Source organism: Betta splendens, chromosome 24, assembly GCF_900634795.4.
Source record: "Betta splendens chromosome 24, fBetSpl5.4, whole genome shotgun sequence".
NCBI classification, from domain to species: domain Eukaryota; kingdom Metazoa; phylum Chordata; class Actinopteri; order Anabantiformes; family Osphronemidae; genus Betta; species Betta splendens.
The window spans coordinates 12,448,117-12,474,306 of record NC_040901.2 but is presented as its reverse complement, the minus strand read 5'-3'; the positions used below and the strand labels follow the sequence as shown (position 1 = coordinate 12,474,306).

Below are 26,190 nucleotides of genomic sequence, written 5' to 3'. Positions count from 1 at the left end.
TCTCACTGAATAGATGAAGAGAGTCTCAGCTCCCACACGATTCAGACTGGGAGACTTAAGCTAAGCTTTTTCAAACTGTTGAATAATATAATTTATACATGTATAAAAACCTTGCAGTTTAGTTCCAGTGAGTTTTTCTTACCTGAGTGTGGTGAAGCCTCTGTTCAACAGGACTCTGGATCCAGATGTGTTCAGCGAAGGGAGAGTTCACAAGTCGTCTTCCATCGCTGGTGCCGGTTTGTGTGGACGTACACAAGGCTGAATCCTCTCAACATCCCTCCTTCCAGAGGTGTGTCTGTCTCTGGAGTCAGGCAGAAGCTCAGCGCCGAGGCCGTGGTGCCGTTCCAGCAGCTGCCGACTCTCTTCCACAGGTGTGGCCTCCTGGAGCGAGCTCGTCTGTAAGGATGAAACCAGCTGCTGGATGAGCTCGGTCCTCACGCTACAGGAGAGACGAAGGGACAGACAACTGGTGGTAAACAGTAAGAAAAATAATAACATAATAAGGGAAGCACAATTAAAACCAACTGTACTTTATGCTGTAAAAAGCCGTTCACCTTTGCTGAAGTGCTTCCTCTTGCAGGAGATTGAGCTCTTCTGATTTTCCCTCAGCCGTTTGCAGCCACTGCTCCTTCTCCCTTTGAAGCCTGCAACGCGCAGAACCGCATGAACAGAGGTGTAAACACAGCACACGTGGGTTAAGGCCACAAAACCATTGTGCTCCAGAGAACCCGCTCAGGAACTGGCAGAACTGGCCGGGGCCGCCTGCGTTCACGCGCTGCAGAGTGTCTGCTGCTGCACCTGCGGAGGTCCTGGATGCTCCTCTCTGCTCGTCCTTGCACATCGGAGAACAGCTGACGGGTGCTCCTCACTTTCTCCTGCAACCGGACGCCGCTTCCAAAAAGACTCTGTAGGCTGTCTGCACTTGCTAGAGAGGCCAAAACCTGGAGATCGTCCAGCAAACTCTGCGCCTGCTCCTCCTGGGCCCGGAGCAGGAAACACTGCTCCTTTAGGAGAAAAGTGAGTCATCGTTTTTACTTCATCAGTGGTTTGACTTTAAAGCCCTGTGTTTGAAGTGTCACAAAAACTTACCATATTTCAGGGTTTACTTTCACCTAGTAAAGATAATAACGCATCTCTATCTCTAAACAGGGATTTCTCTACCTGAACCTTAAGTGAGTGTAAGTAATAATTATACAAAGTAACCTCTTTGTTTTTATGTTTGTACTGCATTTTCAAAAAAGTAACTTTAAATCAGGACTGTGCTGTGAGTGACGGTGTTTTTGGTAACAGCTAAAATTAGCTTAATTAATCCAAATGACTGCAGGTGTGTATTGTCTGTTAGGTCCATTATCTCTGCTGCCATGCCTCTCTGCTCTCAGCTCCACGGTGTTCAGGAAAAAGATTCCCCAGGTGCACAAAGAACGCTTGACAGGTTCCAGGAAGAACCAAGTAGAAAATAGACCTTGGGGGGCAACTGTGGCTACTTCAAACGAATATTTTCAAGATAATGTAGAATCATATTAAGGCAATTCAATATACAGTGAATTATGACAGTTTAGATTCTGAAGTATTGTTTGATTTGTAGGAGACACACTTTAGATTCCAACTTCCCAGTATTTTTTTAACACAAATGATTTTGTCAATCCAACGATTTTCTCTGACTTTGTCTCAGAACGTACCTTGAGTTTTGTCAGAACAGTTGCACCATCTGAGCCACTGACAGTGAGGAGGGAGTCCTGTATGTTCTGGAGGCAGTCCAAGCAGTTTTCCAGCCTCATACAAAGGTGTCCCCTTGGCAGCCACCGTCTGCCTGTAAACGTCCTCAGCCTCAGAAGAAACCACTTCCTTCAGCTCGGCTACCTTCTTCTTTATCTGGGTCCCCCATAATCTAACATGAAACAAGAGGCGCGTAAACATGGCATTTCATTCAGATCATCAGTATTTTTATCTCCAGTTTAAAACTGGAGATGAAAACCAGAGCTTTAAGTTCACCTGCAGCTGCAGAGGGAAGCTCCGTGAGCTGAAGGAGAGACTGGATCTCTGTGGCCTTTCGGTGAAACGCTCTGTACTCTCCTCCTGTTCCACGAGTTCATTCTAGCGGCAGGAGGCGTTTGCCATTTTTAAAAACATCAGAACACACGTATAGGAAGAATGACATCCAGGAAGGCAGTTTTACCTGCAACGCGTGAATGTCATTCTCCGTCTGAAAGGACGGACACTCAGCAAACGCCGCTAGTTTGTTTGTGGTCCAGCTCTCAACATCTGCCCCCAAAAGCAGAAGTCCGTCCCAGAGACTCAAGGCAACGTGCAGGTTGTCAAGGTGGGAGTCGGTTCTTTCTGATATCTGCAAGAAATTAAGTTTAAAAATGTAAAACAAAGGCAATGAGGGCTTTAGGTAAATATTTCTTCTGTGATATTTCCTTGACAAAAACGTCAAACCCACATCCAGCCACTGGTCCATGAGACCATCGGCTTCGCTCTCAAAGGGGACGATGGTGCATTCTGGGAAGTGACGCAGGTGGGAGTCAAGCTGCCTGCAGACACTCCTCACCTCCTCCATGTGTTCCATGAGGCCACTCAACTGGCGTTTTGTCCCCTCAACCTTAAAAGACAAAGGGTTACACTCACACACACTGTTCTGTGTCAGGGCTGATTCAGTCCACCCTTTGTTACCTTAGAACGCGTCCTCTGCAGGTTGTCTCTGCTCATGTACGAGGCCTGCTGACCGATAGAGCGTTCTGCTCTGTGCAACGCGCCGCTCGTGTCCCCACGAACGCTCTGAAACCTCTTCAGCAGCTCTGTTAAGATGCAACACTGCTCCAACCTGTAGGAGATTCACAACACAGGACTCAGCACAACAACACAACAACACAGCAACACAGCAACACAGCAACACAGCAACACAGCAACACAACAACACAACAACACAGCAACACAACAACACAGCAACACAACAACACAACAACACAGCAACACAGCAACACAGCAACACAACAACACAGCAACACAGCAACACAGCAACACAACAACACAGCAACACAGCAACACAGCAACACAGCAACACAACAACACAACAACACAACAACACAGCAACACAACAACACAGCAACACAACAACACAACAACACAGCAACACAGCAACACAACAACACAGCAACACAGCAACACAACAACACAACAACACAACAACACAGCAACACAGCAACACAACAACACAGCAACACAGCAACACAACAACACAGCCAACAATAGCAACACAGCAACACAACAACACAACAACACAGCAACACAGCAACACAACAACACAGCAACACAGCAACACAACAACACAACAACACAACAACACAGCAACACAGCAACACAGCAACACAACAACACAGCAACACAGCAGTAATGAAGTTGACCGTTCTGATACAGCTTTCGTTGTCTCCTCCCAGAGCTGCTCCACCTCCCTGGACTCACTCCCATCATGGGCTCCTGATGCTGATGCAGCTTGTGTGACGTGCAGCTCCTCCAGGAGACCAGCGAGACGACTTTCCAACTGTGTCAAGACGCGGGACCTGAAGATTGGCGAAATCAGAGTCATTATCGCTTGTTAAGTAATGGCTGGAATTGCGTTGTTAATATTTAGAATATTTCCTTAAGTTTCTACAGACTTATGTTTGCGCTGCATTCTATCAGCGGTACCTGTGCTGCACAGCGGGCAGCGTGGGCTCCTGCAGTCCCAGCTGCTCGGCGGCTCTCCTTATTTCCCCCAGCGCTCCCAACAACACATCGCTGCTCTGCGTCAGGACCTCCTTCTGTGCCTGGACCTGGACCTCGGCTCTTCTTCTCTGGCCGCCCACATCCCATCCCCACGTTGGAGGACTTGCTCTGGTGGCTTCACGCCGTCCTCTCCAAACAGCCTGCTCCTCTTGGCCTCTAATGGTGACTCCTCTTCCAGCCCACTGCAAAGAGGCTTCTCCTGCTCCTGATTTCTTTTACTCTCCCTCCTCCTGGCTTCACCAACCTTTTCTCCACGTCCACATCACGCTTGGGCAGTGATCTCACAGCACCTTGGCATGTCACAGCTGCACCACCCATGGTCAGAGTCATCCCTGCTGCCTCTACACTGCTGTCGCCGCTATCAGATAGATCTGCGGCCGCCTGCAACCTTTGCATCAGCGCTGCACGCCAGGAATCTCTCTCCTGCTCCCAGTCTACCACTTGCTGCTTGCTGGGATCTCGGTTTGCCTGCAGGGTTGGAATCTCTGCCTCGACTTCCCTCGTGGCGGCTGGGAAACAGTCCAGACCCTGGACGGCAGCCTGAACTGCATCTAACTGCTCCCTGAGCTGTTCCAGGTGACAGACACTGTGGTGAAGAGCTTGGCAGAGACACACAGTTGATGTGGCTCCCGACTGTTCTTCACTGATTTGTTCTGATATCTTTTTAATTTCAGACTGCAGCATGACATTCAGTTCCTGCATAAACCATCGGGAAATAATAACAATATATGCATCAATTACGACAGAATTAATTAAGGTTTTAGTAAAAATGTACCTTTAAGTCAGATACTAGTTGATGATCAGTTGGAGTGAATGAGGAGATTTCCACAGACTCTCTAAAGATGGTGTTGATCCTGTGTATTTTTTGTGAGATCAGTTCCATCTGATCATCTGAGAGGTCAGCGGGGGCCTCCAGAGATGCCATCCTGACACTGAGAGAGTTAAAAGAAGCCTGTGTAGTGTGATGAAAAGCTCCACAACAAGCACATGAACCTTGAGTCAACTCAAATACTACTGATAGGAACATGTACCTGCTCCGCTGGTGTCTCCACTCCACAGTCATCCGCCTCCTGTCACTTTCAGCATCACCCAGGTCTTTGCTTGTCATAAGAAAGGAGGACTGACATAAGTGGCCAAACTGATTGTTTTAATATTCTCTCATTGCAAGGTTAAATGGCCTGCTGCAGAATCTGTTCATCTCAGTCCTAACTATAATAAACTCGCTTATCGCTTGAAGTAATTGTGCCAGGTCTGAAGCAGACATTCATGACATTTGTGCTACGCTGAAGTAACAGTAAACATGGTATTAACCTGGACCCTTCCTGTGCTGAGGCGACAGGCCACTCGGCCTCTCTGGTCTCCACAGTGTCGCCTCTGAGAGCCTGAAGAAGGGAGGGTTGCAGAATAACAGAGCAGTCAAGAAACAAGCTCATCCAATTACTGAGGATTAGGACCTTACAGCTGGTGCTGTGTGAGTCACAGTTGTGTTTCAGTTTGTTTATGACCAGCAACAGATCTTTAAACGAGACAGATAAGAAAGGAGGAAAGCAGCACATTCATGACTTGGATGCTGTAAGTTTTAATCCAGACACTTCACTTAATAGTTCATCTCTGAGTCTCTCTGCACTGCATTAATTATTGAATTATTGACTAAGAATCTACTTTGACTTGAGATGGTTTCTGGACTCATCAAAATGTAAATACATGTCTCCTAAGTGCAAATACACCACAGACACATAGTGATACAATCATATGGTACCTGTAGATGAGCGGGGGTCTGCTGCAGTGAATGAACTCTCCGTAGCTGCTCTGGGGCTCCACGTGAAGCTGTGAAGCTCCTCAGCTGTGTCCAGAGGTCCCTGCTTTGGGCTGGAACGTCCTGCAGCCCTTGTCTCAGGGTGTCACCCAGTGGCACTGACTCATCCACGGGTGACGGGTCCTGTTGTGGGATGTCCACGCTTTGCTGTGGAAGGAGACCGCTGCTCGGCTGCACGCAGGCCGACATGTCGGTGGCTCTCAGCGGGGGGTCATCCCCGGGCTGCCGCCCCCTGCTGAGGTAAGGAACATTCATGGGGGGAGGTCAGCGACGGTCAGTTAGAACCACTGAGTCTAACAGGCATCAAGATTAATAGACTTGAAGGATTAGAGCAATAACTTAAACTATACATAGTGTGAATGAAACTGTTGTGTTACTACAGTATGATGCTTAAAACTCACTAAATGATGATACAGCACTTATTGGGTGTTACAGATATACGTAGAAATACATACATATGGAGATTGTGTTTAGTGCAGCCACAGCAGATGTCATGAACTGAATGTTGAGGAACAAATACACATAGAGGAGGATCCTCTGTGGAAACTATCAGCGGTCGCTCTAACAGAAGGGGAGTTAAGGAGGGATTCTGACATTAGAGAGCAGTCATTTATGAAGAGATGGCTGGGTTCAGATTGCACACGGTTCTGCTCCACTCAAGCACTATTTATACTCCAGACGAGCGTCACAAGCCGCTCAGTGACTGTTTCCAGTGAGATCCACTGGGAACTGCTTCGCTGCAGCTTGTGGTCTGACTAGTGAGAACAGTGTGACATCAGCACTTTTTAAGGTAAAACACCCACTGCTCCACAAACATTACTCAGTGGTAGTGGATATATGTTTGTTAGCTATTAGACTACTCTATAAACACTTTTACCTTAGTGGGTTGAGCATTTATCCAGTTGGGGAAAGTTATTTTCTGAATCTGTTCATGCTCCACTGTGAAGAAAACAGTGTTTAAAATATGACAGCAGAAACTGGTATCTCTCGTGGATACGAGGCCTTGTTTTTCTAATGCTGTGAACTGTCCGTTCAGAGTAATGCAACAAATAGAGTTCACAGTAAGCTACTCACCAGCATCAGACCTGGAGGACGTCCTGACCCTCCACCCTTCCTCCTGCAGCTAAAGTAAGGCTGCTGGCTGGGATCTGACTACAACACGGGATGGATTCCAAAACAGCGACAGACATAGACACAGTCTCACACACGTGCACTGAATAATCACAGAGACACACTTAAAGCGATACTACAGTATTGCATCCTCAAACATCTGCTCCATTAATATAAATATTTTGCAAATTACGACACTATAAAGTATTATATTACAGAGTAATATAAAATAAACGTAGCAGCAGGGAGCAGCTTGGTTTTAATCAGAGCTACGTTTTGTCTGGAAGGAGCAGCACACAGTCACTTTTAGAATGATACGCTTAAACTGCTGTTAAGTTCTGTTTGTTTAAAGGCCTGTCAGGGCAGGAAACTCCTTTGTCTTAATCACTTGACCCCACCTCCTCCATCTGACTGGCCCAACGCAAACAGCAGAGGAGATGTTGCCATATTAGTAAAAACTGTGCATGTCGGTTCATTGTGAGGAAGATACCATTCAGTGTGTCTTCTCTTACAATCATGAAACTTATAAACACATGATTTAATACTGTGAACATGTGTGTATGTTTATGTCTATATCTTCCTTCCAGTCTGTCTTCTTGATTCTCGTGTATGTTATAACTAGAAAGTAACTTAAAAAAAGAAAACTAGCTTCGACTTCGGTTTTCTTTTAGGGCTAATTCTATTATACTGCTTTATAATTTGTAAATACTGCATGTTTTGGGGTGTTTTACGTTGCGAGACCATGTGGTGGCGCTGCGCATCCAACCACCCAGGGACCAGTAGAAATTAAAGCGTAGAAGAAGATTTCCTCCACGACTTTGACGTTTAGCAGCAGCAGAGTTGACCTTCCTGCTACAGCTTGACGGAGTGAAAGGTAAAGGAACACTTCAGACCTGATTAGCGCGTTTACTTCATTTTTAAGTGAATCGTGCTTGTTGCTTCGTGACAGTAATGTGCAATAAAGACACCGCGTCGTTGCCCTTGGCCAAGGTGTACCAAGTGGTTAGCCGCTAGCTCACGGCTAGTTAGCGTGAGCTAACAGGCCACACGGGATATTCATTCATCACACGGATCAGATGTTCAGCATAAAAAAGAAAAGTAGACTTTTCCTGGTTGCTCCCTATTCATCTGATTGACTTGCATGTGTTTAATGTGAACGCTGACTTTGATAGAGTGGACTTTGTCATGTTAGCACCAACATTAGCACTAGCTAACTGTTAACTTGTTATGGGCACCTTTGACTGGTGTATTTGGCCTCAATAACAGTAAATATTCACTGCTGTGTTGACAGTTGGCCTTTCTGTGGCTATAGTCAAAGTTACTTCAGTCTGGCCTTTTTAATGAGAAGCTCAACATCATGAATGAAGTTTAATGTAATTCTCAAACGTCACAGTCGTGTGAATAAGGACCGTGTCCTGTTTTCCCAGATGGCTGGACGCTTCTTTGCAAGTTGGTGGAGCAAGATGAGCCCTTACTACACCCAGGCGTACAAGGAGGTGTGGGTGGGCCTGGGCATCATGACGTACCTTTACTACAAGGCCTCTTATGGAGGTGAGTTCAGGACTGTTGAGAATTCATACTATGATATTCTGCTAATACGACTCTGAATAGAATGTTGAGTTATATTTAAATACACAACAACTGTGTCTGTTAAACGTGTGATATTACTGAACCAAGTCCACATCATAAAACACAGTAGCTGTCTGGGTCTATAAGCAACCAAATCCAAAGTGACTAACCTCACACTTTGTTCCTCTATTTCAGGCAAGAAAGCTGTGAAAAGCAGTAAGTAACCTGGCGTCACAGTCCTTATTATAACAAGCCATGATGAATAACAAACTTGCTACAGCCTTTGCTTGGCCGTGTGAACTAAACGTGCGTTGTGTGTCGGTTTGGGTGACGACTAAAGTGTCTTTTCTTTTGCAGAGCCTGCCCATTGATTTTTCCACCACGCTGACCACCCTTTCACCTGCTGTCAAATAATGCCCCAGTTGCTAGTCTGAAAGCCTAACGTCATGTTTGAATTTTGTTAATATGGAACAAATAAAGTTGTTATCCAAAGCTATAGTTGTCAGTTCATAACTCAGACTGCTTTTGTGTTATCATAGTTGTGTCATAACGTTTTGTGAAGCTGAGGGGAATGTTGTTAGTATAAGATTCTTTTAACTAAAACATGTTTTCTCCTGCAGCTAATGTTTAGTATAAGTGGTGTATGCAGTTATTGCAAACCTAACATCAAGCTTCTTTATGCTTAATTGTTTACAATTATTCATTGAGTGTAAAAGCTCAAAATTAGTGAGCCATTAAAGGACATTGAGACATTGTTTGAGTTACAATTTAGCTACTTGGACAGGAAAGAAAACAACTGCCATACTTGCACGTGTTCTAGGAAGTCAGTCATGGTTTAAATGGTGCATCCCAACATTTATGTAAAACTTGTGTATAGAAAAAGCCACGTTTTCTACATATAGTATATAAACAGATTAGCATTTATGCTGGAATATTAAGACTTTGAGAAAAAGCCAAATGCAACATAAATAATGAATAAGTAACTAGGAGGATTGTTGGAATCCACGCTTGACCTCCAGTACAACGCACAGGTCTGCTGCTTGTCCTGTCTGAGGGGGTGGTCGTGGGCGAACGCTGAATGACAGTAGGAGCGGGCGCTGCGCTGCCTCCCTCCCTCCCTCCCTCCCTCTCCCCGACGTTCAAACATGGCGAAACTCTTTGCCATTACTCCGCCACCATCACCCTCATCCTGCGCCTCCTCCCCATCGTTGCCATCAGCCCCCACATCAGCACCGTCGTCGCCACAATTATCTCCGGTACCGTGATGACCCGCCAGGATGGAGAAGCTGTCGGCGAGCCTGTCGGAGATCACTTGGAGCCCGTTGGCGCTGCCGCTGGACGCGGTGGTCAGCAAGTTCCGTCTGCCCACGCTGGTGCGTCTGGCCCACGGTAAGACGCCTTCGAGCTCCGCCGCCTTTGGAAACTTTTCAGGCTGTTGGATGAATGTGGAAGTGTTCGCTGACTGACGCGTCATGGATCCAGAGTTAAGATAACGCGGTCGATAAGAGCGATCCCCACGCTTATTTCAGTAGGAGAGAATAGAAGAGTTTGGTTTTATTTAGGGCAGCGTGTTTTTACAGCGTTTGGTGAATAAAAGGACGCTGGAATGTAGAAAGAAGTGTTGTAATTTACTGAAGAATCTTTAGAGCATTTTAATAGTGCCGGAGTTGGCAGGGAAACTCCGCTTCCGGTCTAAACTGTCAAAATAAATCCTTAAACGTGCAAAGAGTGTGTGATCAAAAACCAAGGAATTTATTTTTGTTTATTTGACATTTATACATAAACAGTCTGTCAGCATAAAATAAGACCTTATATGAGCAAACGTTAGTCAGTGTTTGAAATACATTTAGTACAAAAACAAAATAAGCCTCTACTAAAACAACTAGTCAGTTATTTAATTAGTCAGTGCAATCAATCATTGCAAGCATTGCAATATGTTTGTTAATTAAAAAACATATTTGAATTTGTCTAATATTCATCTTTGCAATAAACCAATGAAGACTATGTAACATTACTATCACCGCAGAGTAATGGACAAATAACCCAATATATAAACTATTTCTCTTCTATAACAAAAAAATCAACAAATATGTGTTCATATTTAAAGAGGTAGTTAATAGCATTGCACGTTGTGTCTTTAATGGCTGAGAAACCTCTCATTTGCCCAGTAGAGGTGGATCCAGTAAACCAAATACAATATTAACATGATGTAATCATTTTGATGGTGCTGATAATGTTTTATGACAGTTATACTTGTAAACTAATGAAACTTATTCCTTTATCTATTATTTAACCACGTGAAGCAGCTTTGTGAAAGTGTTGATTATATTTATTATCCTCATAGCTAAAGTTAAACCTTCTGAAACTACAATGGACTTAAAGTTCAAAACGACACTGGGATGTAGCAAATGTGTACAATGTCACGTTAGAAAAGCTTCTCTGGGGCCTGCTTTAAAATGTTTTTTTATAAATCTACACTACTGTTGTCATATATTTACATTTCGCTGACCAGGGCTGTTATTTTGAAAGCGACGTCGTGTTATTTCCGTCATGACTTTGGGTAAATGCAGGAGCCTTGACGCTGCTGCACAACTTATTGTCGGAGTTTCTCCTCGTTGTTTGTAACGCAGCGTCCAGACCGTTGTCATGTTTGACTTGTGTCTCCTGTTTGTCTGCTGTATGTGTAGCTGCCGACGTAATTATGCGCTGAAAACCCGGCTCTTCTCTTGGGTTCTTGGGCGATGGGCGTCATGGCCAAAGTTGTTCCCGTCCAGCGAAGGCAGGAAAGCCACAAAGTGTCTGTTGTGCTGCTGAAGTGCTGCTCAATTCCTTTCATATGTAAATGCTGTAATCTGTCGGTGACCGTGGTGAATACTAACGAGCAGCGACGAGGGAAGCCTCCAAGTTTGCTCCCTGGACGAATGCGCGCGCCCGCGCCGTGGCACGGTCCGGGACAATTACGCACCTTACAGCCGGAGCAGCGTGCGTGCGCGTGCACGGAATGCATAGCGAGAGCAGCCGTAGGTGTTTATTAACCGATGCCTGCTGTTTACTTAGTTTACTGAAAATAAAGTGAGCAGTTATTAACGCATCGACGTATCGGAAAACGACTGACACACAGATTCATGCCGAATGTCACCATGAGCCAAACAGACCAGAAAGCACGTTTGATGGTTATTTATGTTCTACAACTCATCATCACGATTGTTAAGCTAAACGAATGGGGAGTAGACGTGGATGCATGTGAGCTGTGTGTGATTCAATTGTACAACTGTGCCATCAGCAGAAATCACTGCGTGTGCTCCATGATGGGCCCAGTGGCTGTGTCTGTATGGGGGCTGTGTAATGGGAGGTTGCCAGTTGCATAGCAGGGGCCTGATGAGTAGGTTGGGCTGGTGAACCACAGCTGATGGCAGTAATTACAGCCACTGAATCCTGGATGTGTGCGGCTGTGTGTGTTCCACTGTTTTCCACTGCTCAGACACTTCTCTGTGACCCGTGTTTGTTTTTCTCATTTGTGCGTCCAGGTGAGTGTGTGGAGGGTCTGTCGAAGGAGGATGTGGTTCTGTTGCACTCGTGCCGTCAGTGGACCACGGTGACGGCCCACAGCCTAGAGGAGGGACACTACGTAATTGGACCCAAGATAGACCTCCCTCTGCAGTACCAGGGTGAGTGTGCACACACACACACACACACACACACACACACACACACACACACACACACACACACACACACACACACACACACACACTGCTTTAATTACATCACTCCAGTTTTTTTCCCAGAAGCAAACTGCAAACTTTCACTCGGTCAACATTGTTCACTTCTTCTGCAATTGGTTGTGACCTCAGGACTTAATATAAATCATCTTCTAAATCCTTCTGGGGATTTAAAGCCTTTATTTGATAGTGATTTAGACTCAGTCGTGCACCAGTTCCCCCAGTCATGCCAGTGACATGGTGCCTCATTAACACTCATCTAAGCACAAAGCTGCTGTAGCATCATGAGCCAAGTTCCTCTGGCTGCTTCCTGCCATCCTGTCGTTGACAAGCAACGTGGAAGTAAATGACTCCAATCAGCTCCAACCCTGAATTATCCCACAGACGTGAAGCCACGGCCGCTCATTAAAAAGGCAAACACATCTTCACACACTCACAGTCGTCAGCATCACGTTACCTTCCACCGTCCGCTGACCTGTGGACTTCCTGCTGAATGGCTCTAGTCAGTATGATCTCACCGGAGCTCATCGCTCCCACCGTCCCGTCACATCGTTCACTGTGTAACTGGATCTTAATGCCTCCTCTCCAGCGCTTCCTCCATTCATAAAGCGCTGATGTCACCTCACACTGCTGCCGCCTCTCAGGCTCCTTTTTAGAAGAATGAAAGAACATTTAGCGGGAGGGGAAGCTGTGCTGAGATCACTGCTATTTTAGAGATGTCATCACTACATGTTGGAAGCATGACAGCAAGAAAAACAGGGAACAACCATCAACCCATCGTACCAGACCCAAACAACGCCTTTGAGTGAACAGAAGTGAAAGGACAATACATTGTTTACTGTTATTTTCACAACTATACTATATTATTATATATACTTTTATAATTATAACTGTTACTAAATTAAACAGAGATTAAATAAATGTGTGTGCCTTCCTCTACCTTTGTGTCTGTGTTTATCAGGTGAGCCGTCATTGAATGGGAAGCCACTGTCTGTGATGAGCTAATGTCTGCGTGATGACCTCATACAGGAAGTATAAATAAGCTGAGGAGCGGGGTAATTTATGTTGGTCCCCGGGGACGGACAACAGGATGCACCGTCTGCCTCCTCATCCTCTCTGAGGCTGTAGCCTCCTCTGTCCGTCAGCGAAAGGCGAAAATGACTCGAGTGCGGGAAGGGACAGAAAAGCTGAATGATCCCTCGTCATGAATGGGTTTCATGGAAGCGAGTGGCGCCACAGACCCACTTGTGATGTGGAACGAGCACCCGAAGGCTCGCGTGTCGCAACTTAAATGCTGCAGAGGGTTTTTCCCAGAGTAACAGCAGCTTGTTGAGAACATTAGAGTTTTCACTTGTAGCCATGATGGTCTTGTTTAAGACGGGAGGGAGAGGTTTCGCTCGGCTTAGCATTAAAGGATGTTCATTTTACAGCCACTGTTTTGTAGGTGGGCGTGTGGAGAAGCACTGGCTGGTATTGTGCTTTAGGAATTAGAAGGTGGGGGATGGAGGAATATGAGCAGCGAGGAGGAGGTGCTGGCCAGGAGACGCGTGAAGTTTGGTATTCTGCTCGGCTCTCGCGCTGGAGAAACTTCTTCATCTCTCTCCCTCACAAAAACTCACTTTGACTGTGAGAAACTGAAAGATGGAAGGGCCACCATAGTTCAGTGCCATCTGATACACTGGAAAAGAGGAGGAGGCGGACGTGGGTCCTACTGAAAAGTTCTTTGAGCGAGGATGATGTGTAACCTGTTGCGCATTCAATGGTTTCCCACTTCATCAAAAGGTGGCACAAAATCCAAACATTTGAAAAAAAGGACATAAACACCAGCAGTGAAGAGCTCGAGTGTGAAAGGTTTACAGAGATGATGATGAGCAGGGGACAGAGGAGAGAGAGAGATGTGTGTGTGAGTGAGCGTTTCCATGGTGATGTGCCTCTGCTCTGCTTGAGAATGGGGGTTCTTTATGGGTTGCCATGGCAACCCAGTTGGCTCCTGATTGGCTACGAGCTGGTGCCAGGTCATAGGTCACTGAGCTGTCTTTAATTTCTTGTTGTCCCAACAGTCTGTGCTGCAGGTATGTGAAGTAGAACAGGCAGGAATCACAAGCATAGAAGCATTAACAACAATCTTTTCATCATTTCTTTTACCTCCACTGTTTTTCATCCTCCTGTTTTCTCTGTCTTTTCCTTCACCCACCTCCACTTCCACTTCTCCTAACTCGTCTCTCTTGCCGCCGTCTGGCTCATTCTCCTTTTCTGTAGGCAAATTCAAGCTGCTGGATGAAGACCGGGACATCAGGGATCCGGTTCAGTACTTCTCCAGCGTGGAGGAAGTTGCTGGAGTCTTCCCTGACCGTGTCTTTGTCATGGAGACCATCACTTTTAGTGTCAAGGTTGGCTCCTCGTCTGCCCAGCGCGAGTTGTTTCCCAGAGTAACACAATTAACAGCACAAATGATATTCATGCATCAGCACATCTTACATTAATGGATGCGTGTCCTGCAGGTGGTTTCAGGGGAGTTCAGTGAGGACAGCGAGCCCTACAGCTTCACTCTGCAGGCTGGAGACGAGCTGTCTCTCATGGGGAAGGCAGAGCTTCTCTGTGCCGCGCCACCAAAGGAGAAGAGCGGACTAAGTGCACTGCTGAGGCGTCTGGGAAAGACTCCTAGATGTGAGTAATGCCGCGCACCGTGCTGCCTCGCCTCAGCCCGCGCTGACCCGTCTTCCTGTCCCTGCCTGCGTAGGTAAAACTCCATGCCTGGTTTGCATGAACCATCGCACCAATCAGAGCGTCAGCCTGCCCTTTGGCTGCCGGGGGCGCTTTTGCACGCGCTCGCCTCTGGAGCAGGGCATGCTGGGAGGGGAGCACACGGTACGCAGCATCATAGAGAGGGTCCGGCTGCCTGTCAACGTGTCTGTGCCTTCTCGACCCCCCCGGAACCCCTACGACCGCCACGCGGTGCGCGAGGGCCACCGCTACAAGCTGCTCAACATCGTCAGCAAGACCGTGGTGCTGTGCATGGTGCTCCGCCAGCAGGAAGTCTCCCCCTCCCACTTCCTGCTGCTGCGCTGCATGCCCCGCTTCAACGCGGCCGAGGCCTCCGTCCACACGGCGGCGCTGGAGAGCCTCCTGCTGCGCCACGCGTTCGACCCCGACGCCTACTCCCGCGCCGTCCGGGAGACGCGGCCGGAGCTGGTGTGCATGTCGGAGGAGTGCGTGAGCCCGCGGCGCTCCCGCGTGTGTGTGTCGGGCCAGGACCCGCTGGCACCGGCCCTGCAGCGCCTCTCCATGTGCGGGTACGGGGCCGGGCTGGTGGACAGCCTATCGCAGCGCTGCAGGGACTCGCTTGGGGAGAGGCTGGGTGAGGGAACAGGTGAGGAGAGGGAGTATGTGACGCCTGAGTGGACTGAGGCTGAAATGAGGACCAGTGAGGAAATCCCGTATGAGGAACTGTGGACGAACCAGAACGCAGAGGGTCTGGGAAAGGAGCCCAACCTCATCTCCTTCCATTCCTCCTCCTCGCTAGATGGCCCTCTTGCTACTGTAGTGACAAGAGTCTCCACGCCGCCACCTGTACCTCCAAAATCTGATGCTGTGAGTTTCAGTTTTCTGTCCTTCCTTTCATCCTTCTGTCTCTTCTTCTCTTTTGTCCAATGCAGCATCCGGCTGTTAAAAGTCAGGATGTCTGGCATGAATTATTCAAACCAGCTTTTAAACCTCTCTGACCACACACACCAAAACAAACAAACTTCCTGGAAAGGCTGACGCAGACTCACAATTAATATGCTCACACCACATGAGAACACGTGTCACTGATCAAGGAAACGTGTTTTGCTTATTATCATTATCCCCAAACCATAACCACAGGAAGAGAGGGAGGAAAGGGGTGACATATTAGGGGTTTATATTGCTGAGACCTTTTTACTATTGTGTTTGTCTACCACAGTGCAGCGTGCTTGTCAGTGTACATGGGATCTGTGCTGTTAGGGGGTATTATTGCACTTGTTTTGTTTAATTAACTTTTCACATCCAAGTAACAGGATCAAGCAGCAGCACCCAGAGGGTGTGTGGGCCTTATGGAGCTGGATTACACCCTGTCACACGCGTTCAGCGTTCTGCATTCCCTGATATTTAGCCTGCCAAGTCACTTACACTTTGTTTGAAGTGTAAAGGTCGCAAAGTTTGACATTTACCAAGCAGAATATTGAGACAAGCCAGTAGCCATATAAACACACAAAGCCACAAAGCCGCCTGAGAATTCAAGATTTAGATGGTGACTTCTTGCTACGACAGCCCTGATTTCTCTTTGTGTATCTAGGTTCGAGAGGAATGTCGTTACTTGATTGCCCCCCCGGTTCCCCCTCGCTGCTCCAAGGGAGGCTCCATCTCCAGTCCGACCCCAAGCCCACCAGTCCCGCCTCGCTTTCCCAAAGCCTCTACCTCACCCAGACCTAACCTCTCCTTCTACTCCTCTGGACTGCAGGACAGGTATTATGCTTTATTAATATGTCTCATTCTACTAAATGGCACCCTTCATTGGCCCAGTGGGAATGACTCTCTCCTGCTCTGTTCCAGCTGTTCTCCCTCTCCAGATGCGTCTCTCTACTGTTATCCGTGCTCCTGGGGAGACTGCCCTGCCCCTAACCCTGCTAGTCCCGAGCCAGTCACCACAAACCCTACAGACAACTCAGCCAATCCTCAGCCAGCACAGGCCACCTGGGGAGAGCCGTGGGCGGACTCCTTCCCCACCTCTGGACCGCGACTCAGGCCTCCACCTCCACAGAATCGATTCGCTCCCTTCGGAGCGTTGAACCCCTTCAATCGCCAGTCTCCTTGCCCCTCACCTGAGCCCACTGCTAGTCCCACGACAGATTCTTCAAGGGGTGCAGAGGGTGGTGGGACATCCACAGGGGTCACTGAAGGCTTGTGTCCCCCGCCTGACCCCGCCTGGAGGCCTCCTTCTGATCTGTCTGCACTGTCACTGGAGGAAGTGTCAGCATGTTTGAGATTCATTGGCCTATCTGAGGCAGCGGTGGCCGTGTTCCAAAGGGAGCGAATTGATGGCAGCCTCTTGGTGCAGCTGACTGAAGACATCCTGTCACATGACTTCCACCTGAGCCGACTTCATGTTACCAAGATCACACAATTCATTCAGGGCTGGAGGCCGAAAATCTAACGCATTCACACACAGACACTCCTGCTAAATGTGCCTGCTGGCTGTTGAGCCTTCTTGAGTGTGCCTTGAATTGTGAACCACTGGTTGCTGAGCCCCACTGACTGACTGAGTCTGAAACCACCACCGTGTTCAAACTGTAGAAGTGACACTTAACTGGCTTATGAGCCAAACGTCTGTAAGAATGACTGCACATTCCCTGTCTGAATCCCAGAATGAAACTAGTTTACTAACATTACGAGAGTGCCCTGTTTTAATGTGTCTTTGGGTCAGATACGTACAACCACAATACGTCAGCGTTTAGGCATTACAAACAATGTGTGGCCTTTGGACTTCAGGCAAACACTAAATCTGATAGAGAAAAGGTGCCTGGAAATTTTTAATTATTGATAAAGAAACACAAAACTACAATTTTGACGGTCTGATCCAAAAAATACTGTTTGTCAGGACTTATCTATAATTCTCTGATCTCCATAAAAGTGGTATTTTGTTGCTTTTGAACATTCATGGTTAGGGTTATGAGACGTCCATGAACAGATAAGTTGCCTTGCATGAAGAAGCAGATCCAGTGTAGACAAAAAGCATAAGACATTTATGAACAGCCCTATAAAGGATAATATAATTACAGTATGAGTGTTGTATAAGAGATTTAAATAACTTTGTTGTCCAGTAATCGATAAAGATTAATAATTTAATACTACGATAACATTGCCCTCAAACATTTTCTTTTAACGGTCTAAATGATTAACTGCCCTGCTTTGTTTTAAATATGGAAGCCTAAAATGCTGTCTAAAACAACAGAGAAGGAATTGATGCAACATGAGAAAATGCATCATTTGAAAACATTTAGGGCATTCATTCAGCACGAAAACAAAATGTCCCATCTACATGAATCCAGACATTAGCACATAGGGAGACACACGTCTTCTTCCCGATATGCAAAATATGTAGATAGGCTGTCACATACATATTTATTAAACTAAATCACAGCCTTATGTGGTTACATAATTGCAGCAGCTGACATGCGTGTGAATAGATTAATCATTCAGCACTAGTATAAACTATATGGTCACAGGTTGCTGTTCTATAATTAGTGGCTGTAGCCTCAGCTAAAGCTTTGTTCAAGAAGGATCATGTGCATTTTCCTGATAACTGTGAACCTGTGATTTATGTTGTTGTAAATGTTGAAATAATTTTATTAGTTTTTTTGATTCTTACCATATAAGCTGCTGTTTCATAATGTCTGAAATAATCTTTCAATTCCCACCACACACACACACACACACACACACACACACACACACACACACACACACACACACACACACACACACACACACACACACACACACACACACACACACACAACTTTACCTCTTCCTTTGTCTTATACACCAACATAATATTGATGAGTGCTCTTTGATCATGTAACTGCAAGGGCCCTGTAAGAAGATCAATGAAGGCATAAATGAGAAAACAAAATAAATAGAAACTTGACATTAAGTTATCCTCTCATGTTTGTGCTCATGATTGTGCTTAATTAGAGTCATAGCAATGAAGTTTGTGAGACTTACATATGCAAATCTGATGATGTTTTTGCCTATTGCTTACACACCTTTTGCAAAATATGGCCCAATATGATAAAACTGAAGATTAACAACTCACATCTTTACCAAAATGAATCACCCTTTCATATTACCAGCAACACACTGATGGGCCTTATATAAAACACCATATTGTGTTTTAAATTGTAATTTGCTCAAAACTCAGGAAAACACATTTCTGCAGTAATCAAACAGTAGGTTTCACAAAAAAACATTCACAAACACATTACAGAAATATACCAACAAAAGGTATAGAAGAAACAACGACGTGTGTGTGTGTGTGTGTGTGTGTGTGCGTGTGCACTAGACCCATTATTTTAGCTTTGTCAGACTTGCTTTCCTAGTCAACATTATTGGAAAACCCTTTGGGGTGGGTCAGGTCACACACATACAGCGGGTGCAACAAGTGAGAGGCAGATATTAGGAGTCGGCAGCCCCCTAGGACCCCCTCTTGACCTTAGTACACTCCAGTGTAATTCAGTAGCCACTAGCTCAAGACTGTGCTTGTGCTTTCAAGTCAATAACAAAACAACTAATTAGTATGAATGAGTGTATTTATACCATTTGAGGTAGTCTCAGAGTACTCCACGCTTCAGGCAGCATTCCCAGCAGGACAACCTTGCTGTTTTTTATGTTTTGTGAAAAGTCAGTATGGACAAACAATCCTGAACTATAGAGAAAGCAGAAAACTGTGAATTAGTGCAAATCCAAACAGGTATTAGTCATACATATTCATCTGACCACACAAACGTAGTTGAGGTAGTTTAGATGAACTATTTGGAGATAATAAAGACGTACTGCAAAGATTTTTGGTTTTTGACCAAATGGTCAAACAAACAAAATGATTAATTTGTACGACAGATTATTAAACAGGCAAAGCTAACACATACATTACAGAAACTAGTGCTCATGCTGATTCTCTGTACACTTCCATAAATAATTTCCCCTGTATTTTCACTCTGTGTAACTTAACAACTTGCTGGTTAAGAAAAGTGAATTATATTATATAACTCTTAATATATTATCGCCATCATAATCAAGTTTGGAAAACTAAAGCTAGATAATTTAACAGTTCTCACCTTTAGGGGCGCACGAGCGGCAAACAAAATGAGGACCTGGATCGTAAATGTTGCCTTGTGTTAATTTTGCTTTCACTCAAACTGGTGGCGGTGTTGACCAAATATGTTTGTTATTTTATATGATGTAATCAACTATAGTAAAAATTACTTTCTATAACTAACTGATATTTAATTATCTACCTTTTTACTATTTATTTCGCTCAGGCATAGTTTGGACAGCTATCCCGGTGACGTCTTCTTGAAGTGTGGGGTTTTGTAGTTCAGTGGCGCTGTCGAGTGTGTTAGGGACGTAGTGTTGTCAAAGGCATACACAAGTGCAGGTAAGCCTCAACGCATCTACTTGTAAATGACAATTTGTTTTAATCTGCAGTAGAAGCAGACATTGAATAAAGCGCTCATGTACAATTTTAAGACAAGCACAGTGGAGGCACCTACTTGGCAAATGAATGGGTTGCTTTAGCTAACAAGTAGCCAGCTAGTTAGCTTCCCTAGCGTTCACGCAGCTTCCAGTGTCATTGATTTGGTGTTGTCATGGTTTTAGTAATATAGTTTTCACTTGCTGTGTACGTGCTTTAAGATCTTTGATACGTAGTCGATTAGTATATAGGTGCAATATCTGGTCTTGTAATTATGTCCTGTCACACTGCTGGATAGGAATCTAGGTGAAAGGTCACAGCAAGGGGAGAGGGGTTGGTCTGTTTGATAGATACTGACGTTTTTTTGTTATAACGTAATTAATCAACCCATAAGACATAACCAACATAAGGACACATTCAAACAGCTGCTTAAGGAATTGTGTATAATTCAAAATGCAGTTTGGTCAAGAAGTTCAGCTCTGCAGGTCTTGGAGATGTATCGCAAGCTTAGGGCTTATGATGATCTATCAAATAATTTTGTGGTATTACATAACATAGTCAGTAGACAAATATAGGCTGATATAGAAACAGGGGTTATCAGGGCTGACTTAGACACTGAGGTCAGGTTCACCTGAATTGAAAATTAATTATTCATTATTCAAAATATCCGTACTAAAAGGTAAATCCAGCCTTGCTTGACTTTAACACTGAAATGTTATATTGTTGAGCTTTTACCGTTTTGGTGAGATATTTTCTCTCTGTGCAGAACATCATGGCTTCCATGTTGCTGAACTCAGTGCGGAGCTGCTCTGTAAATTCTTCCTGGGGAGTTCGCTTTGGTAAGTTGTCTGTTTTATATATTTGTGTGATGGTTTAACAGACTCCAAAATATGGTAATTAATTATGGGAACTCCGTGGACCCATGTCACTGGTTTAACAATTGGTGCTTTTCTGTGTGGAGTTTGCATGTTGTTCCCGTGGGTTCTCTTTGGGTTCTCTACGTAGAGGTCAAGAGGTTTTCGTTCAGCTCTGCAGGTGTTGCAAGCGTAGGCTTAGGAAGCAGCATTAAATTTCAAAAATCCATAGTCAGTTGACAAATATAGAGACAGTGGTTTTCAAGGCTGACTTGGACGTTGAAGTCATAGGTTTTTCTGACCCTTTGCTTACAGAAGGAGACCTGCATGTTACATTAATGATGTTTACTGTGGTTTAAGTAACTTGAAGATGAAGAACTTTTTGACCATGTGTTTCAGGAGCTCGTGCTCTCAGTACCACATCCCAGTTCCAGGCTCAGGGTACATCATTGTATAATCTACTCAGAATCTGAGCAAAACTGTCTCCCATCGACAATTAGATGATGCATATTAAGTGTTGTCTATATTTTCTATTAGTTCAGACAAAGAGCAAGAAAACACTCGCCCGACCGGGTGTGAAGAACATAGTACTGGTGGAAGGAGTTCGAACCCCTTTCCTGCTGTCTGGAACCACGTATGTCTCGTCCATTGATTGGCTACCAGGCATCAGTGATGTGATGATTAACATTTTAAATAATTTAAATTTTAAACTTGAATGATGCTTGAGGAGAGATTATCCCAGTGGCTTAAAGATTAAGCCTTTCTGTTCTTGGTTTACAGGTATGTCGATCTAATGCCCCATGACCTGGCCAGAGCAGCTTTGCAGTAAGTGTATTTAACTGTATCAAACTCTATCAAGTTCAATATAGGAGGGTTTATTGACATTTCAGCCAAAGTCCACAGATATTTTAAAAAACAACTGCAACTAGCAGCAGTGTCATTTAAAATTAAACTGGAAGTCACTCTTTACAGGTACTTGGTCTCTTACCTACACGAATTTGAACTCCTGGCCCTATTCTGTTGTATTCATGTTTCCCTCTAATCCATCCCATATGTCTTCTAGAGCAGTTTGTGCACATAACTATGAAAAACATGTCATTTATCTTTCCACTTCCATTTGTCTAGGGGTCTGCTGGACAGGACAGGTTTGCCCAAGGACGCTGTAGACTACATTGTGTATGGAACAGTCATCCAGGAGGTCAAAACGAGCAATGTAGCGAGAGAGGTACGTTTGGACATAAAGCTGCGTTTTCACGCTTGTTCTGTTGTGCACCTTCATGATTTACATCGGTTTCAGGCGGCACTGACTGCAGGATTCTGTGACAAAATCCCATGTCACACCGTCACTATGGCCTGCATCTCCTCCAACCAGGCAATGACCACAGGTACTGTATGCCAGGGAAATAATCTGCACTGTGGCTCTTGCAATTGGTTTATAATGTACACACCATGAACAAAAATAGGTGTTTTCTTCTTCATTTATCTTTTCCTTTCCCCCCTTTTCTCCAGCCTGTGGTCTGATTGCAGCAGGCCAGTATGATGCTGTTATTGCTGGAGGTGTGGAGTTTTTGTCTGATGTTCCTATTCGACACAGCCGTAAGATGAGGAAGATCATGCTGTCCCTCAACAAGGCAAAGACCGTCGGCCAGAAGATGGGTCTGATAAGCAAAATACGGATGGGACACTTTGCGCCAGAGGTAAATGCTCCACCACTGAATTGCTTCTCCTGACAGTATTTCCTCCTCTAACCTATTTTAATGTGTGCGTGTGTTTATCTAGCTTCCTGCTGTAGCCGAGTTCAGCACGGCGGAAACCATGGGCCACAGCGCCGATCGTCTTGCTGCTGCGTTCGGGGTGTCTAGAATGGAGCAGGACGAATATGCTATGCGATCACACAGTCTGGCAAAACAGGCCCAGGACAAGGGTCTGCTGGAGGATATCGTCCCCTTCAAAGTGCCAGGTGAGAAACATTAATAATTTCACCAGTTGGTTATTAAATGATGGTCCGCGGAATACAGACATTTTATATTTATTTGTGTGCGTGTGCTTTTTCCAGGTCGGGATATTGTTTTTAAAGACAATGGCATCCGTCCGTCGTCCATGGAGCAAATGGCCAAACTAAAGCCCGCCTTTATCAGACCACATGGCACTGTCACTGCTGCCAACTCGTCTTTCATTGTAAGTGCTCTCACACACACACACCAGGGGAAGATCATTCTAAACCTAAAATAAACACAAGATCACCTGAAGCAAAACACTGATGTTTTCAGTGAGACGCTAACTTTATCATCTTAACTTTATGTTTTCTGGTGACATTAGTGAAATAAATCCACTGTGGTGTTTCTTTGATCTGTTATTGCTGCTGTCACTACTCAAACAGCCTTGCCTAATAATGTGTGTGTGTCCTCAGACTGACGGTGCCAGTGCTGTGCTCATCATGTCTGAGGAGAAAGCTTTGGCGATGGGCTTCAAGCCTAAAGCCTACCTCAGGTACCCGCACACTCTCTGCTTTAAAGCAGCAGCTTTAGCTTAATGAGGCTCTTTCAGTTGATCATACTGTGTTTTCATCTTGACAGAGACTTTGTCTACGTGTCCCAGGACCCTAAAGATCAGCTGCTAATGGGGTGAGCCTCACTGCCCTGTTTTACTCTGTGAAGCCCGGTGAAAAAGTCAACTAAGTTTATTCATATGCAAAGGTTTTAAAGCAATCATAGCCACTTTAAATCTACTTTGACCTACAGAAAAGTTGAAGCTTCTGTTTTGTGTGATATTTGTATGAATACAGTGGTTAGAGTACTGTAAGGCAGAGTAAAAGAGCCTGGGCACAAAGTAGGAGATCACATTCCCTTCAGAAGCAAGAGTACGAACTATTCCAAAAACACCATGTTTTGAGATGTGTAGATGCTCAGGACACTGAGAACTCATGACGCCATAATACGTAGTCTTATTAACTAACTAGCTAACTGCTTTTTAATATTAATGATATGTATAAACACTTTTTTTTTTCCAGGCCAACGTACGCGACACCCAAAGTCCTGGAACGTGCCGGCTTGTCCATGAACGACATCGATGTCTTTGAGGTTCACGAGGCATTTGCGGTAGGTGATCAGTAAACAGCGCGGGTGTGTGTGCATTGATTAATGAATAATGTCCAATATTTTATGTCATAATCATTTTGTTTTTAATAAAATAAAGAAATCCCAACTTCCATGTTGGCCTTAACCCAAGTGTGTTATTTATGGACATCCAAGGTGGAGTCCGATTCGCTGGTTCACTTCACATCCTGCACTTTTGATTCAGTAGAAATCAATGTGTTTTCTGCCTCGTGGCTGTGGTTACACTGATAGAATGGGTGTTTTCCAGGGTCAAATAATGGCAAATCTGAAGGCCATGGAGTCGGACTGGTTCGCTCAGACGTACCTGGGCAGGAAAACGAAGGTAAAGACAGCTGCTGGTCAGCTGTGAGCCTTTTCTCCTTTTAAATGAGACTCCTGACGGTTCATTGTTATATTACTGGTTATATTGCACTGGTTTGCTGTAGGTTGGAGCTCCTCCCATGGAGAAGCTGAACCTGTGGGGCGGCTCGCTGTCTTTGGGTCACCCGTTCGGCGCCACGGGCTGCCGGCTGGTGACGGCGGCGGCTCTGCGTCTGCAGAAGGAGGGCGGTCAGTACGGGCTGGTGACGGCGTGTGCCGCTGGAGGACAGGTAAACGCCTGGTGGGCGGTGGAGAGTGGCTTCATGTCACTGTTGGGTGGTGACATGCGTTTGTGTTTTCCAGGGACACGCCATGCTGGTCGAGGCCTACCCCCAGTAAAGCACCAACATCTCCATGCAGATCCAGAGAGTTCATGGAGCCGCGCGCTAACATAGACAGCAGGGTATGACGGCTCGCACCAGTTTGCCTTGGTCAGAAGAAAGAGTCATACGTGTGAATGTGTCTGTGTGCGAGAACATTTGTACAAATTCGTCTTTTACGCAGATAAATTATAGCAGAATGTCGTCCAGAATCTCTGCCTTTTGATTTTGTGGACTTTGAAGAGCTTCATGTCGAATGTTTGGACGCCCAGAGGAGCCGCTGATCTCGGCTATTGTTTATAACAACGCTGTAATATTGTTTTCTTACAAACTGTTGGAATTAAATGATGTGATGATAAACACGCTGACACTCATTCCGACTTTGCTTTTCTTCTTCTTCGGTTTTGTATCGGGCGCTGGAGACTGGGTTTGTGCTTCTATAGTAATAATAGTTCTGCCCAAATAAACAACTGAAGATCTTGTGCCAATGACTGGGTTTGTTGGTGGTGTTTTTGGGACGATTCGCTGCTTGTGCTGATTGAAGGCCTTGACGTATGGACAACAACCCAGAAGTTTGATGGGCCATGTTTTATTCAGCAGAGACTGGAGCTATTGTAAGAAAAAGAAAGATCAATGTATGGAAAGCTTTGTTTCATGCACAACAAAAACAGATTTTGAGCGTCAGGGGGTGAAATGTGTCTTTAACACATATCACATTTGCATTTCCAAATTTCGGGCGCATTTGCATCTGCGCTAAGACGTGTCAGCGGCGGAGCCGCTTAATTGATGGCGAACCACGCTGTCTGCTGTGACAAGGCGACTGATGTTAATGAGGAGCTAAAGAGCGACGCTCGGGCGTCCTGGTGATTTAAAGCAACATGAATATGGAAACGTGCGAGCGTGACTGGCAGGTGACTTGAAAGTTCAGGCTGCGCCGCGTCTTGGTGATATTCGCACGCGCGCGTCGAACTTTTTCCGCCAGCTGCGCTGTTTGTGTAATTGACTGCGGATGAGTAAATTCCTATCAACACATGCCTCGTCTCCCGCTTTGGTGTGCGCCATCCCCTCAGCGCGCACCGGGGATCCTGACACGCGCACACCTGAGGTTGGAGCCTTGTTAACATAACTTCAGTCAGACACCTCCGTTTAAAATGTATTTAAAGATTTAATTCTTCCACTTTAAGAAATCCTTGACTCCGAGCGAGCGGGAGGAGCTGATTAATGCAGCCGAGCCTGTCACACGGGCTGCGGGCGGAGGGGAATAAAACCAATGTTTTACTGCCGAGGCAAAACGGAGCTCAAATGTAAATAGCAGGGAGAGAGACAGAAGAGGGTTTTTTGTGTTTTTA

At 45.5% G+C, this 26,190-nt stretch overlaps 5 protein-coding genes and 1 long non-coding RNA gene across 9 annotated transcripts in view; 3 read left to right on the top strand and 3 right to left on the bottom strand.

Annotated features, from left to right (window-relative positions):
- The window catches only part of LOC114850129 (nesprin-2), a gene marked incomplete at its 5' end in the record, with an annotated part of 40,568 nt that extends 36,588 nt beyond the window's left edge, over positions 1-3,980 (bottom strand). Inside the window, 13 exon segments of the mRNA XM_055506643.1 lie at positions 143-175; positions 253-439; positions 555-644; positions 799-1,004; positions 1,680-1,793; positions 1,795-1,900; positions 2,007-2,061; positions 2,064-2,094; positions 2,177-2,344; positions 2,444-2,602; positions 2,674-2,824; positions 3,405-3,560; positions 3,688-3,980. Of these exon segments, the coding sequence (XP_055362618.1) occupies positions 143-175; positions 253-439; positions 555-644; positions 799-1,004; positions 1,680-1,793; positions 1,795-1,900; positions 2,007-2,061; positions 2,064-2,094; positions 2,177-2,344; positions 2,444-2,602; positions 2,674-2,824; positions 3,405-3,560; positions 3,688-3,980 (1,749 nt within the window).
- A 501-nt stretch (positions 3,981-4,481) lies between these two features.
- LOC129602952 (uncharacterized) lies at positions 4,482-7,149 on the bottom strand. The gene is made up of 5 exons (XM_055506084.1): positions 6,656-7,149; positions 6,459-6,520; positions 5,525-5,816; positions 5,077-5,147; positions 4,482-4,865 (listed from the first exon to the last, which is right to left on the bottom strand). Exons 2-5 carry the CDS (start codon positions 6,473-6,475, stop codon positions 4,526-4,528), a joined length of 720 nt encoding a protein of 239 aa, XP_055362059.1. The 5' UTR covers positions 6,476-6,520; positions 6,656-7,149; the 3' UTR covers positions 4,482-4,525.
- A 257-nt stretch (positions 7,150-7,406) lies between these two features.
- Positions 7,407-8,752, top strand: atp5mj (ATP synthase membrane subunit j). Its single transcript, XM_029141130.2, has 4 exons — positions 7,407-7,565; positions 8,119-8,242; positions 8,456-8,476; positions 8,618-8,752. Exons 2-4 carry the CDS (start codon positions 8,119-8,121, stop codon positions 8,629-8,631), a joined length of 159 nt encoding a protein of 52 aa, XP_028996963.1. The 5' UTR covers positions 7,407-7,565; the 3' UTR covers positions 8,632-8,752.
- A 623-nt stretch (positions 8,753-9,375) lies between these two features.
- gareml (GRB2 associated, regulator of MAPK1-like) lies at positions 9,376-18,655 on the top strand. 3 transcript variants are annotated; one of them, XM_029141206.3, is made up of 7 exons: positions 9,376-9,649; positions 11,788-11,928; positions 14,242-14,372; positions 14,484-14,649; positions 14,723-15,573; positions 16,298-16,467; positions 16,555-18,655. In XM_029141206.3, exons 1-7 carry the CDS (start codon positions 9,538-9,540, stop codon positions 17,153-17,155), a joined length of 2,172 nt encoding a protein of 723 aa, XP_028997039.1. In that variant the 5' UTR covers positions 9,376-9,537; the 3' UTR covers positions 17,156-18,655. The 3 variants fall into 3 exon arrangements, with proteins under 3 accessions (XP_028997039.1, XP_055362054.1, XP_055362055.1); XM_055506079.1 differs by lacking the exon at positions 9,376-9,649 and having other exon boundaries at positions 11,789-11,928; positions 12,572-14,372; XM_055506080.1 differs by lacking the exon at positions 9,376-9,649 and having other exon boundaries at positions 11,802-11,928; positions 12,944-14,372.
- Positions 11,927-21,014, bottom strand: LOC114849606 (uncharacterized). 2 transcript variants are annotated; one of them, XR_003784656.3, is made up of 4 exons: positions 20,927-21,014; positions 19,318-19,426; positions 18,527-18,594; positions 11,927-12,630 (listed from the first exon to the last, which is right to left on the bottom strand). It is a non-coding gene; the product is annotated as an uncharacterized LOC114849606 (long non-coding RNA). The 2 variants fall into 2 exon arrangements; XR_008693778.1 differs by lacking the exon at positions 20,927-21,014 and adding an exon at positions 19,836-19,911.
- hadhb (hydroxyacyl-CoA dehydrogenase trifunctional multienzyme complex subunit beta) lies at positions 20,018-25,215 on the top strand. Its single transcript, XM_029141207.3, has 16 exons — positions 20,018-20,155; positions 20,958-21,030; positions 21,445-21,486; positions 21,583-21,679; positions 21,826-21,870; positions 22,171-22,270; positions 22,343-22,430; positions 22,555-22,742; positions 22,825-23,005; positions 23,102-23,223; positions 23,456-23,535; positions 23,622-23,669; positions 24,056-24,143; positions 24,409-24,483; positions 24,587-24,751; positions 24,825-25,215. The coding sequence occupies exons 2-16, from the start codon at positions 20,964-20,966 to the stop codon at positions 24,858-24,860; spliced, it is 1,422 nt and encodes a 473-aa protein (XP_028997040.1). The 5' UTR covers positions 20,018-20,155; positions 20,958-20,963; the 3' UTR covers positions 24,861-25,215.
- The last annotated feature ends 975 nt before the right edge of the window (positions 25,216-26,190 follow it).

Bases quoted from the DNA above. Each gene is read 5' to 3' on its own strand.
- LOC129602952 (XM_055506084.1), bottom strand. The intron at 5,148-5,524 runs GTACCATATGAT...TCCCTTCTTCAG, and splicing joins AGACCCCCGCTCATCTACAG to GCTCTCAGAGGCGACACTGT. The intron at 4,866-5,076 runs GTTAATACCATG...TCTTATGACAAG, and splicing joins TCAGCACAGGAAGGGTCCAG to CAAAGACCTGGGTGATGCTG.
- atp5mj (XM_029141130.2), top strand. From the start codon at position 8,119: ATGGCTGGACGCTTCTTTGCAAGTTGGTGGAGCAAGATGAGCCCTTAC. The intron at 8,243-8,455 runs GTGAGTTCAGGA...CCTCTATTTCAG, and splicing joins CTACAAGGCCTCTTATGGAG to GCAAGAAAGCTGTGAAAAGC.
- gareml (XM_029141206.3), top strand. From the start codon at position 9,538: ATGGAGAAGCTGTCGGCGAGCCTGTCGGAGATCACTTGGAGCCCGTTG. The intron at 11,929-14,241 runs GTGAGTGTGCAC...CCTTTTCTGTAG, and splicing joins CCTCCCTCTGCAGTACCAGG to GCAAATTCAAGCTGCTGGAT. The intron at 14,373-14,483 runs GTTGGCTCCTCG...CGTGTCCTGCAG, and splicing joins CCATCACTTTTAGTGTCAAG to GTGGTTTCAGGGGAGTTCAG.
- hadhb (XM_029141207.3), top strand. From the start codon at position 20,964: ATGGCTTCCATGTTGCTGAACTCAGTGCGGAGCTGCTCTGTAAATTCT. The intron at 21,871-22,170 runs GTAAGTGTATTT...CCATTTGTCTAG, and splicing joins CTGGCCAGAGCAGCTTTGCA to GGGTCTGCTGGACAGGACAG. The intron at 23,224-23,455 runs GTAAGTGCTCTC...GTGTGTCCTCAG, and splicing joins CTGCCAACTCGTCTTTCATT to ACTGACGGTGCCAGTGCTGT.